This window comes from Saccopteryx leptura, chromosome 4 (assembly GCF_036850995.1).
Source record: "Saccopteryx leptura isolate mSacLep1 chromosome 4, mSacLep1_pri_phased_curated, whole genome shotgun sequence".
NCBI classification, from domain to species: domain Eukaryota; kingdom Metazoa; phylum Chordata; class Mammalia; order Chiroptera; family Emballonuridae; genus Saccopteryx; species Saccopteryx leptura.
In genome coordinates, this window is record NC_089506.1 from 124,257,267 (window position 1) to 124,267,461 (window position 10,195).

The window sequence follows — 10,195 nt, forward strand, 5'->3', positions numbered from 1 at the left end:
TTATTTGCGTGCGTGCGTGTCTGTCTGTCTAGGTCTAGGCATTAGTCACATCCAACTTGAGATTACCTTTTCCCCCGTGGGTTTGTACTACACTGAATATCACAATGTGCATTGAAAGGGTATTGAATACTGTCATCTCTTTCTGTTTGCTTCCATAATTGATAGGAAAGTGGCCAGTTCTCTTTTGCAGAGAATTTGGCATTTTATATTTTTTTTTGGTGCCAAAAAGAGTTCCTTGTTTTAGTTACACAGAATTTTGACCTGAGATGGCTGTGGGCCTAGCTAGAGGTTCCATTAGGGGGAAATCTGGAAGAAGGACCGGCGCCAATCAATGGCTTGATTAGTGTTTGTTTGTTTGTTTGTTTTTTAATTCATTTATACCACTTCTAATTGCTTTCAACTATGGCTGTTTTTCTTTCTGGGTATAGTCCTGATAGGTCAATATTGTGAGTTCAGTCCCTGGTCAGGGCACGTACAAAAATCAACTAATAAATGCATAAATAAGTGGGGCGACATCGATGTTTCTCTCTAAAATAATAATTTTAAAAATTGATATTTCCCTAGGAAACAAGGTATTAGTTGAAATAGGAGAGTGGCCCAGCCACCATGTTCAAACAGGACCAACCAGTTAAAGGAAATGCCTCCCCCTGGAAGCCCACAATGGCTTGGGAAAGGGAGTAGGATAAGGGGAGAGGGAGCGCCTAGGTGACCAGATTTGTGCTAACATGCATCTAAAAATTACGTGCATTTTCTAGTATTTTTGGGAAATACTAGCAATAGGTTGCAGACTTTTTTAGACCAATGTTAATTTATTTTGCAGGGAAAGAGCAAATGTGTTGAAAGATCCTGTCTTTTTGTAGTTTGCCAAATTTTTTTAACTTTTTCAGTTTGTATGTTGTAAGTGGTGCCTGGAAACAAGTCTCACACTTTGCCTTTCTGGAGGTAAAATACAGTCCAACACAACTGAATAGGATAAAATAAAAAGGGTTAGGGGATAGACTAAGCCACTTCCCTGGGGTGCAGAAAAATATTTTTTCTAAGCAAAGTTATCCCCAAGGTTGCCAGCTTGAGCACAGGCTCATCTGGTTTGAGCAAAGCTCACCAGCTTGGACCCAAGGTCTCTGGCTGAACAAGGGGTTACTTGGTCTGCTATAGCCCCAGGGTCAAGGCACATGAGAAAGCAATCAATGAACAACTAAGGTATCTAAGCAAAGTTATGGGGTTGATTATAAAAGTGAGTCCCTATACCGTTTTACAAAAGGTGATTTGGCACCCCAAAGGACATGTGGAAATGTCAAGATAATTCTGGTTGTCACAACTGGGGTGTGGGCAGTGGGGGGCAGGGGTGAGTAGTTGCTACTGGCATCCAGTGGGGAGAGACCAGGGATACTGCAATACATCATAAACTCACTTTGAGGCATCTCCCAGAAACTGATATTTTAGGTTAAAACAACCCAAAATTGCCTGACCTGTGGTGGCGCAGTGGGATAAAGCGTTGACCTGGAACACTGAGGTTGCCGGTTCGAAACCTTGGGCTTGCCCGGTCAAGGCACATATGGGAGTTGATGCTTCGTGCTCTTCTCCCTCTCTCTCTCTCTCTCTCCCCCCCCCTCTAAAAATCAATAAATATAAATAAATAAAACTTAAAAAAAAAAAAGAACCCAAAATTCCTCTCTGCCCCCACCCCCTCTCTCATATCCATAGACTATGTTAGGAAGTCACAGCCCCTCGAACCCACCACATGTGGTAATACTCCAAAAGGACAGAGCTATAAAATTGTGGAGAAGCTGCTGCAAAGTCAAGTAGCTTTGTATGGGCAGGGCTACTACTGCAAGGATGCCCAACCCACTGATGAATTGTTTACTAAGTAACCAGTCCTGGTCCTTTAAGTCCTGCATCACCCTCTGCATGAATTTATTTATGAATTTCAGCTCCCAGGGAAAATCGACCTCCTTTGAAATGAAGTTGGGCCAAGATGTTGGCTGCCACCAGTTGGAAGGCTAGTTGGGGCAAATGCCTGAATGTTTTCGTTCAGGAAGAGGTTCCGACTGTAGCTAGACATTCAAACCCAGCTCTGCGGATTTGAAATCACATTCTGGCTGAGAAATCTGCTGGCATGTTTTCTTTATTGCTCCTTCAGAGGCTGGAACCGTTCTCGTTTTGTTTTGGAAGTGGACAGGGACAACCCTAGCCTTCCTGTCCTGGGGTGTTTGAAAGTTGCAGAAAGGGCTGGCTATGTCCAGGAAGGAGCAGACTGGCAGAGTTGCAGCCGGCTCTGCCCCCCAGTGGCGAGCTAGACTTTCCTGGATGTAATTTCTACAGAGCCTGGGCCAGAAGGGTGCGGGCCTGGTCCACACCGGCCTTTGTTTTATGCGCTGTTGATCTGGTTGCCTAATACACAGCCTTTCCAGAAGAGTGGGCCGGGCTGCCAAGGCGCCTGGCATGATCGGTACGTCCAGACTCCAAGACGTGGATCCGGCAGACTGGACACTGCCCTTCCTCCCCTCCACTTCCCGGCTCGAGGGCCTGGCTGCAGGAACAGTAGAGGGGACGTGCACTGTGCCCACTCTTGCGCGCTTCTGGGTGGGGGAAAGGAGGCATTCCCTGCTCCTTTCGGGACCCAGAAAGTCACGGTCGGCCCGGGGAAGGGGTGGGTACCCGAGAGAGGGGGAAGACCATCGCCTCTAGAGGGCGCCCGCGTCCCGCCAAGTGCGGGCCGATGGCTCTCTGGACACGCGGGGTAAATTCCTTAGTCCAGTCTCGGAGCTGCCCCGGGAACCGAATTGCACTACTCGTATTCCAACTATTCCAAGCAAGCCAAGAAGCCTCCGCTTTCCAAGTATCTGGAAAAGAGCCCCGGCCACAGCCCAGAGCCTCTTTCCCCGCATCCAGGCCCATGAGGTGCAGCCTCGACAAGAACTGAGTGCCCCGTCTCAGACACCAGCTGTGTATAAGGCCTCCTCTGGGCCTGGAGGACTTTTCGGTGAGAAGTCAGAGTAGGTGCCCCCCCCCCCCCCAAAAAAAAAAAGTTCTGGGATAGGACTGCTTACCGTCGAGTCTTCCGTGCACAGCAAAGGGCCTCAACTGGGATCTATGAGCTGTAAGCACCAAAGGAATAGGAAAAAGGACCCGACCCGACGCTCTTGAAAGAGCCATTAACATTCCAGTTCAACCAATGTGTGTACTGGATCAGGCTCCATGTGGGCGGCGGCTGCATGAGCCAGCCTTGCCCTCGGGTCGCAGGGGTGTGGGCGATGAGAGGTGGCACTGTAACCTGAAGCATCCACACCTAGTCGCTTTCCTGGAGAATCTGTCCAGGGAACAGAAATCCGCCTTAGGAGCTCCGAGTCAAAGCCAGGGTTGGTGGTGGCCAGCAACAGGAGAAAGGGGGCAGTCGCCACCCGACTATCTCCCTAAGCACGAGCCCACTGCGCCGCCCCAACACCCAGGAACCAACCGACACGGGAGGGAGTATTGGCCGCGCAGTGGAGCCATGACTTGGGAGCTGATAGTTCGCTGTGACCCTCAGCAGGTTACCCCACTCCACCCCCGCGCGCTGACTTAACCCGCGGCAGGCGCAGCCCCTCTCTTTCAAAGTGTACTCAGCCTCAATGCTCCTAGACCCCAGCCCCGAACCCGGGTCACTCTCTCCCTCCTGCGTCCTCCCACGCAGGTCACAGAACTGGGGGAAGAAGGCGGGTAGAGCTCCGCCAAGGGCTGGATCATGACTTGTTGGCTAAGGACAGTAGATACGGAAGAGAACGCCTGCCCACGCCCCTCCCTTTGAGCTCTGTCAGTGCGCCTAGATCTGGGCTTCTTCGCGGGGCGACGTCTACGAAGGGCAATGGCGGTGGAATTGGGTTCCATGCGATGGCCACTTTGGGGATCCCGAGGGCGGTTCTTCTGTGTGGGTTTCACGACCCCGCCCCCACTAAGGCCAGAAAGGGGCCCCGAACCCCTCACCCCAAACCCCGTGTTCTGGTCTCTCCCAGAGCGGGCTTCGCCCAGCATTGGAAGTTCCAACCCCAAAGAAGACTAGGGACGCAAAGGCTGTGGGGGCTCCCCGGGAGGCGCGGGACTGCACTGAGGCAAAGCCAGGTTCACTAATCACATCAGCTCGCTCTGCGCCGGCTCGGAACAGTCAGTTGCCTAGCAATACCCGTGAATTCAATTCTTCAATCAATAGGCGTGAGGCGCTGCGTTTCGGGGAGCGCTGGCGAGGCTTGGGTGGGTCTGGGGGTCAGGTCCCACGACAGGCCTGGGGAATAGGCTGGATGGCCAGGGGAGCGCGGCTACAGGGAACCCAGGCCTCGAGAATAAGCGGTGTCGGTGTCGGGCCTGGATGTGGGGCTCTCGGGGGGGAGGGAGACTCACCAGACAAAAGGGGAACGTTAGAGGTCGCGGCCATCCTCCTGCGGTTCCCTAGTTCTGCTCGGTCCCAGAGAAGTGCATTAGGTAGGTGAGGAAAGCCACGACCTCTCTCCAGGAGGTAGGGAGGGCCATATCCCGTTCCCTCCCACACCCACTTATCTCCCCCCCCCCCCCCCCCAGTTGTTGGAGTTCCTCCAGAAGGGGAAGGCCTTTGAGGTCGGGATGGCACCAGGCTGTTGGGGGCAAGAGGTGGTGGGTAATAAGAGAGGAGGGAAGTGTCCCTCTCTTCCCGAGTAACATAAAAAAGGAATAAAACAGACTCTATTTACAAATTATATATTTAAACACGTAAAAAGCGGTATTGGATACATTCACGACCGCAGAAGATAGGTACCGAAGCTTAACTCTTGAGCGGAGGAAGAGATAGATTCAAGATTTGTACAAATTTTAACCCAACGCGCGCATGTCCCTCGCGGTTACTGACTCTCAACCACGTGCCCCAGCCCCTATCCACCCCCTCCCCAGGTCAGCGTCGCAAGAGTGAGCGAAGAACACACACACACACACACACACACACACACACACACACACACACACACACGGCCACGGACAGACTGGGCAAGACAGGGACAGTGGGGGCAGAATCAGGCCAGTTGGAGAAAGGTCGAAGGGAAGGGACGAAGTAAGCCTAAAGGAAAGGAGGGAAGGAGGACAGGCGGCAGCCAGGTAGACACTCCGTTACCGTCCACTCGGTAACACACAGGTCCCTTCAATAAGTTTCATCTGAAAATAGCGTTGACATTTAAATAGATACACTCAGTCAACGGCGCTTCTTTATACAAAGTCTAAAATACCAGTTTTACAAATGTGAGCAGATAAAAATCCCCAATTCCAGAGGCTTCTCTTTATAGGTGCAATTTAACATTCAAAAACAAAATCATGTAGTACACCGTGTTACTCTTTTTCACCCCCTCTCTATAAAGGCAAGAAAGTCCGAAGGAGAGAGCTGAGAATCCAGAGGTGGGAATACGGAAGTGTGGAGGATGATGAAGCTAGGGTTCCCTCCCTGTCCCCCCAACGATTAGCTCCTCAGTCCTGGCTCCCCACCTCGCTCGCCCCGAGTCTGTGCTTACTCCAGCGCGAGCGAGGCCCCCACGCCTCTCCCACGACGAGCACTGAGAAGCTGGATCTCCGCTGGCCCTTTAAGGGCGGGGGAGGGCGGGGAGGCCGCGGGATCAGTACTCGAAGGGAGGGAGGTGACAGATTTGTGCTTTTGAGTCAAGTGGGGCGCGCGTTCTGGGTCCTTGGAGCGTAGCGTGGTCACGAGACAGCTGGGGCGGGGGCGTCCCGGACCCGCCACCGCGCACGGCCTCCCCAGCAGTCTCTTCTCCAGCGCCAGCTCCTCCCTCCCCCTTTGGCGGAGTTTGAATGTCGAGTTCAAATAGAGAACACTCGGCGAATCGAAAAGGCCTATAAATTATAGCTTTTGCTTTTAAGGAGGAGGGGAGGTAAAAGCAAAAGTTCTGATGCGCACTCTTGGATGAAAACCTCGCCTCGCCCTTTTTTTGCCTCGCCGCCGCCGGGGGAAAAGTACTGCGCGAGTACTGCCCGGCTCCCAGTCCGAGGGCCCAGACCCTCCATCGCACATGTAACCAGGCCGCGGCCAGGGCCTTGATGTGAAACCCCGCTCCGGCCGCGCCTGCCGCTGTGCCTCCCTGGGTTGGTCCGCAGGGTGGGCCTGTCTGGCCGTGTGTCCGTCTGAGAGCTGGCGGCCCGCCCTCCATGAGGGCGGAAGGCGAGTCCAACTCTTCCTGGGAGATGGGGGCCACCTTCTCTTCTCCTGGCGAAGCTAGTGGACGCGAAAGGAAAGGTCCACCCCCAAACACTTTTCTTGTGAAACAACTGTCTCCAACTCTGGGCACAGACATGCAATCCTCCCAATTTATCCTGGCATTTCGGGAATGTAAACAGATTCGCTGGATTTCTTTTTTTCTGTAGAGTAAGGAAAGGAATGGAAGGAGCTAGGAGGTTTTATCCACATAACACACACACGATCTGATCTGCGTGTATAACACACACATCTCCCGTAAAGTGCATTTCCTGGTGTGGCCCTGGGGGGAAGTGTGATACTCCCCACCCACCGAGACTTTTCACCTTCAAAATCACACACAAAAAAGTGATTCAAGTTAATACTTTTTTTCCCCTAACAGACTTCTTTATCTTGAGGGGGGGGAAACGCGCGCGCGGGCACACACACACACGCACACATACACACACCAAAAACAAAAAACAAACCAAAAAAAAAAAAAAAAAAAAAAAAAAAAAGGAAAAAGACTGACCCATCCCCTTTCTTCTGATTGGGGAGCTAACCTTTTGCTGGCCTGGCCGACCAATGGGAAGAGAGAAAAAAATCCAGGTCCTGCCTTGGTTCCAGGGGTCTGCCATGGGGCTGTGAGAAGAGGGGTGAGGTGGGCCAGATGAGTCCCTCCAGACATTTCTAAGAAGCCCAGTATCCAGGTCCCCAACCTCCCTAGTGCCATGGGTGGCTGAGGGGCCCCTCCTGCCCCAAGTCAGCCTGTCTGCCCCAACTAAACCACACTGTCTCTCTCTCCTTGTTAAATAAAACAATTTCAAGAGTTGAAATATATATATTTAGATATTTTTCTTAAATAACATATTTACATCTAATAGAAAATATAACTCTAGAGATAATCTTCCAATCAAAACTGAGGGGGAGGAAGGAGGAATGAAGGGGTGGGCTGTGTGAAGTTAGGGAGGGGACCAGCCCAAAGGCCACCTCCCACCCAAAAATAAAAAGCATCATTTATGCCAAGTTTGCGCTCTCACTCTCTCTCCTGCTCTCTTGTCCTGGGATAACCCACCCAGCAATTCATCTTTTCTCTTTAAAAAAGCCTTGGTCCGTGTTACTTTCCTTAATAGTGACGGTCAAAAAGTTTGAGGTCACATCTGTGACCACCACCTTCTCCAGGTTGGTCAGAGAAGGACTCCAGGATTCTTCCTCTGGGTCCCCCAGGATTCTGGCCACTGGGATCCTGGCAATGAGGGAGGGCCTTCCCCCTTGAGCCCCAATGTCCCGATACAAGCCTCCCATAGAGCCAGGGGTGCCTGAGCCATGCCGGACCCGGGGGCCTCCAGAGTCCAGGGCCCCCTGGCCTTTGGCCTCCAGAAAAGCAGCCCTGTGCTTTATGACCCTGGCAGGAAAGGTGTCCACAGACAGCTTGCCTGTGGCCTCAACTGGGCTAGTGCTGGCCACTCCACACTGGACTAGGTCGGAGTCCTGCCTTCGGGCCAGCTGGATCACACTGTGGCCAGCAGGGAACTTTCCTGCTCCAGAAGTGGCGTCCTCCAGCTTCCTGTTCTTGAGATAATCTCCCAGGCCATCACTGGGTTCTCCCAAGGGTCTCTGTGAGGGGTCCAGGAGCTCCTTCCGGGGCTTGGGGCCTCTCTTCCTAGAGCTGTCCCCTGGTGAGCTGGGCTTGTCATCCATGCGAGTGGCACCTCGCTCACGCTCCTTCTCACGTTCCCTTTCCCTCTCACGATCCCGGTCCCTGTCACGGTCCCGAGGGGGCTCCATTCGGCAGGTGCTGCTGGTGCTGCTGCTGCTCCCTGGTGGTGACAGACCCATGTTCCGAAGGCCCTCCCGGGCCCGGGAAGTAGAAGCCAGGTCCTGCGGTGAGCGACCAGGGTATGGGATCCTGATGCCCCGGGCAGAGTCACTTCGGAACTCGTAAGTCTTGGCCTTTGCTTTGGCCTGGGCCTGCAGGAGAAAAGTGAAGTCAAGAGTGGAGCAGGGGCCCTGCCCACTTACCCCTGCCCCCAGATCCCTTTTCCAGCCAGCCTTCCTGTTTCATCCTCTGATGCTTCAGAATTTCTACATGGGTGGGGGTGGGGCTTACGGGTGGCATTCTGGCAGAATGGGTAGAGGATTCATCTGGGGGCAGCCATTTGCAATAAGCACACTTCTTGCATTTGATTACATGTCTATTTGGGATGGTTGGGGCATAGGAATTCTAGAGTAGGTAAGACCCTCCCCCCAAAACAGTCATTAGCACAGCCACTGACCTGGTCCACAGCCTGTCTGGGGACTCCCTCCTAGATTACAAAAAGACAGAGTGTGTGGACACCTCATTGGTTCACAAGTCCTCCAGGTCCCCTTTGCACAAGCTGATACAGCAACACTGCGGTCTACCATTGGACAAGGCTATCCTACCTTGAGGAGGAAGGTTTTGGGTTTGGGTCCTCGCTTTTTGGGGCCATAGAGTTCCATCTCTCTTTCCCTAGAGTTAAGAGGTGGAGAAAGAGATACGTAAGTAATGAGACCGGATGGGGCTCCAGTCCAGACTGGAGAGAAGCCACCCTCCCCTCCTTGTTCCTAAGTGAGAAGCTTAGGCTTGGAAGGGCCTGTACCTTTCCTCAAAGGCTGCGAGCAGGCGAGCATCCAGGATGTTTTCTTCTGGCTCCCATGTGCTATACCTAAAGGGAATCAAGAAGTGGGCGTCTGTAAGATAAGGGAAAGAGCACCCAGCATATGTGTCTGTCTGTAACTTTTCTTGTTGCATTGTATTGTATTTCAACATAAAGGGAGAAAAGAGGAAGAAAGAAACCTCCCAAATAACAGTCTGGGGTAAAGAATTGCATATAACCTACTTACTTCTGCGACCAGCCCTTCCATTTCACGAGGTATTCCATGCGTCCCTGCGTATGCAAAGGGTGAAATATGTGTGTGCACGGGAAGAAATGCATGACGAAGACACAAGAAATACATGCAAAAAAATGCATGCATCAAATGAACGCGTGAAATTCTATCGCGAAAAGCACGCGTCCACTGCATCGCTTCCTGCACGAAACGCTGCACAAAGTGCATGCACCGGCATTCATCCCCCCCTCACATCGCCCCCCACCCATGCAATCTATGCATCGCTGCAAGTCTAAGGAAAGCCCTCGGGGTCAGAGCCGCCGCCGCCGCCGCCGCCACAGCCGCGCTGCTGGGACCTGGGGGAAGGGAAGCTGGGCTGCAGCAGGGGGAGGAAACCTGGGCCAGGAAGGGAGGGCTCGGCCGGCCTCGGCCCAAGGCCCAAGGGCACTTACTTTCCGTATGCGCCGTTTCAGTAGGGCTTCGGCCGCGAACACCCGCTCCCCAACCGCTGAAAGCTCCATGTTGACTCGCCGCTTCCCCCCTTGGCCGCTTCCAGCAGCAGAAAAGCAGCAGCCAGCGCACGACAGACCATAATACTCCCCGGCTGACGTCAGTTCTCCGCCCCCCCTCCCGCGCGCTCTCTCCCTCCCGCCCCCTCCCGCTTTCAGCTCCCTCCTCTCTTGCCACCCTGCGCTTCCTCCCGCCCCACGTGTTGCTAACGACGTTGCTAAAGCCGAGCGGACAGGGTCTGGTCCTCCGCGCGCTGATTGGGCGAGCCCCGAGCCATGCCCCTCTCCCTTTCTCCCCCGCGTTGCTACGTGACCCGCGTTCCAATCGCTAGGGGGAGGAGTCCGAAGCTACTCAAGGGACTGAACGCGAGGGGGTGGGGGCCACCGCCGGAAGTGACGTTAATGATAGGGCGGTCCGGCTGCTGTCAGTCTGCGGGGCTGGGGAGGGGTGCCGTCTGCCCTGTGTCCTTGCCTGGGTCCCCCCTTCCCCGCCGCCAAGTTGTCCCTCCGGTGCTCAGCGTCCCCTACAGCTCTCGCTGGGACCCTCGTGGCGTTGTCAACTAGGCCCCGCCCCCTCGGCAGACCCCAGCCCGCCCTACCCCCACAGCCCAGATTCGCGCCGTCCCCTCCCCCAGCGGTCCGCGCCGCACAATGCACA

At 53.8% G+C, this 10,195-nt stretch overlaps 1 protein-coding gene across 2 annotated transcripts; it reads right to left on the bottom strand.

Moving 5' to 3' along the window:
* Nucleotides 1-6,741: 6,741 nt before the first annotated feature.
* CBX8 (chromobox 8) lies at nucleotides 6,742-9,634 on the bottom strand. Of its 2 annotated transcripts, XM_066381444.1 has the most exons (6): nucleotides 9,481-9,634; nucleotides 9,044-9,087; nucleotides 8,800-8,865; nucleotides 8,603-8,669; nucleotides 8,455-8,484; nucleotides 6,742-8,149 (listed from the first exon to the last, which is right to left on the bottom strand). In XM_066381444.1, exons 1-6 carry the CDS (start codon nucleotides 9,547-9,549, stop codon nucleotides 7,262-7,264), a joined length of 1,164 nt encoding a protein of 387 aa, XP_066237541.1. In that variant the 5' UTR covers nucleotides 9,550-9,634; the 3' UTR covers nucleotides 6,742-7,261. The 2 variants fall into 2 exon arrangements, with proteins under 2 accessions (XP_066237541.1, XP_066237542.1); XM_066381445.1 differs by lacking the exon at nucleotides 8,455-8,484.
* Nucleotides 9,635-10,195: the final 561 nt, after the last annotated feature.

Excerpts from the sequence above, each read along its gene's own strand:
- CBX8 (XM_066381444.1), bottom strand. The coding sequence starts at position 9,549 with ATGGAGCTTTCAGCGGTTGGGGAGCGGGTGTTCGCGGCCGAAGCCCTA. Across the intron at positions 8,866-9,043 it reads TGGAAGGGCTGGTCGCAGAA|GTATAGCACATGGGAGCCAG; the intron begins GTAAGTAGGTTA and ends GATTCCCTTTAG. Across the intron at positions 8,670-8,799 it reads CTCGCAGCCTTTGAGGAAAG|GGAAAGAGAGATGGAACTCT; the intron begins GTACAGGCCCTT and ends TCTTAACTCTAG.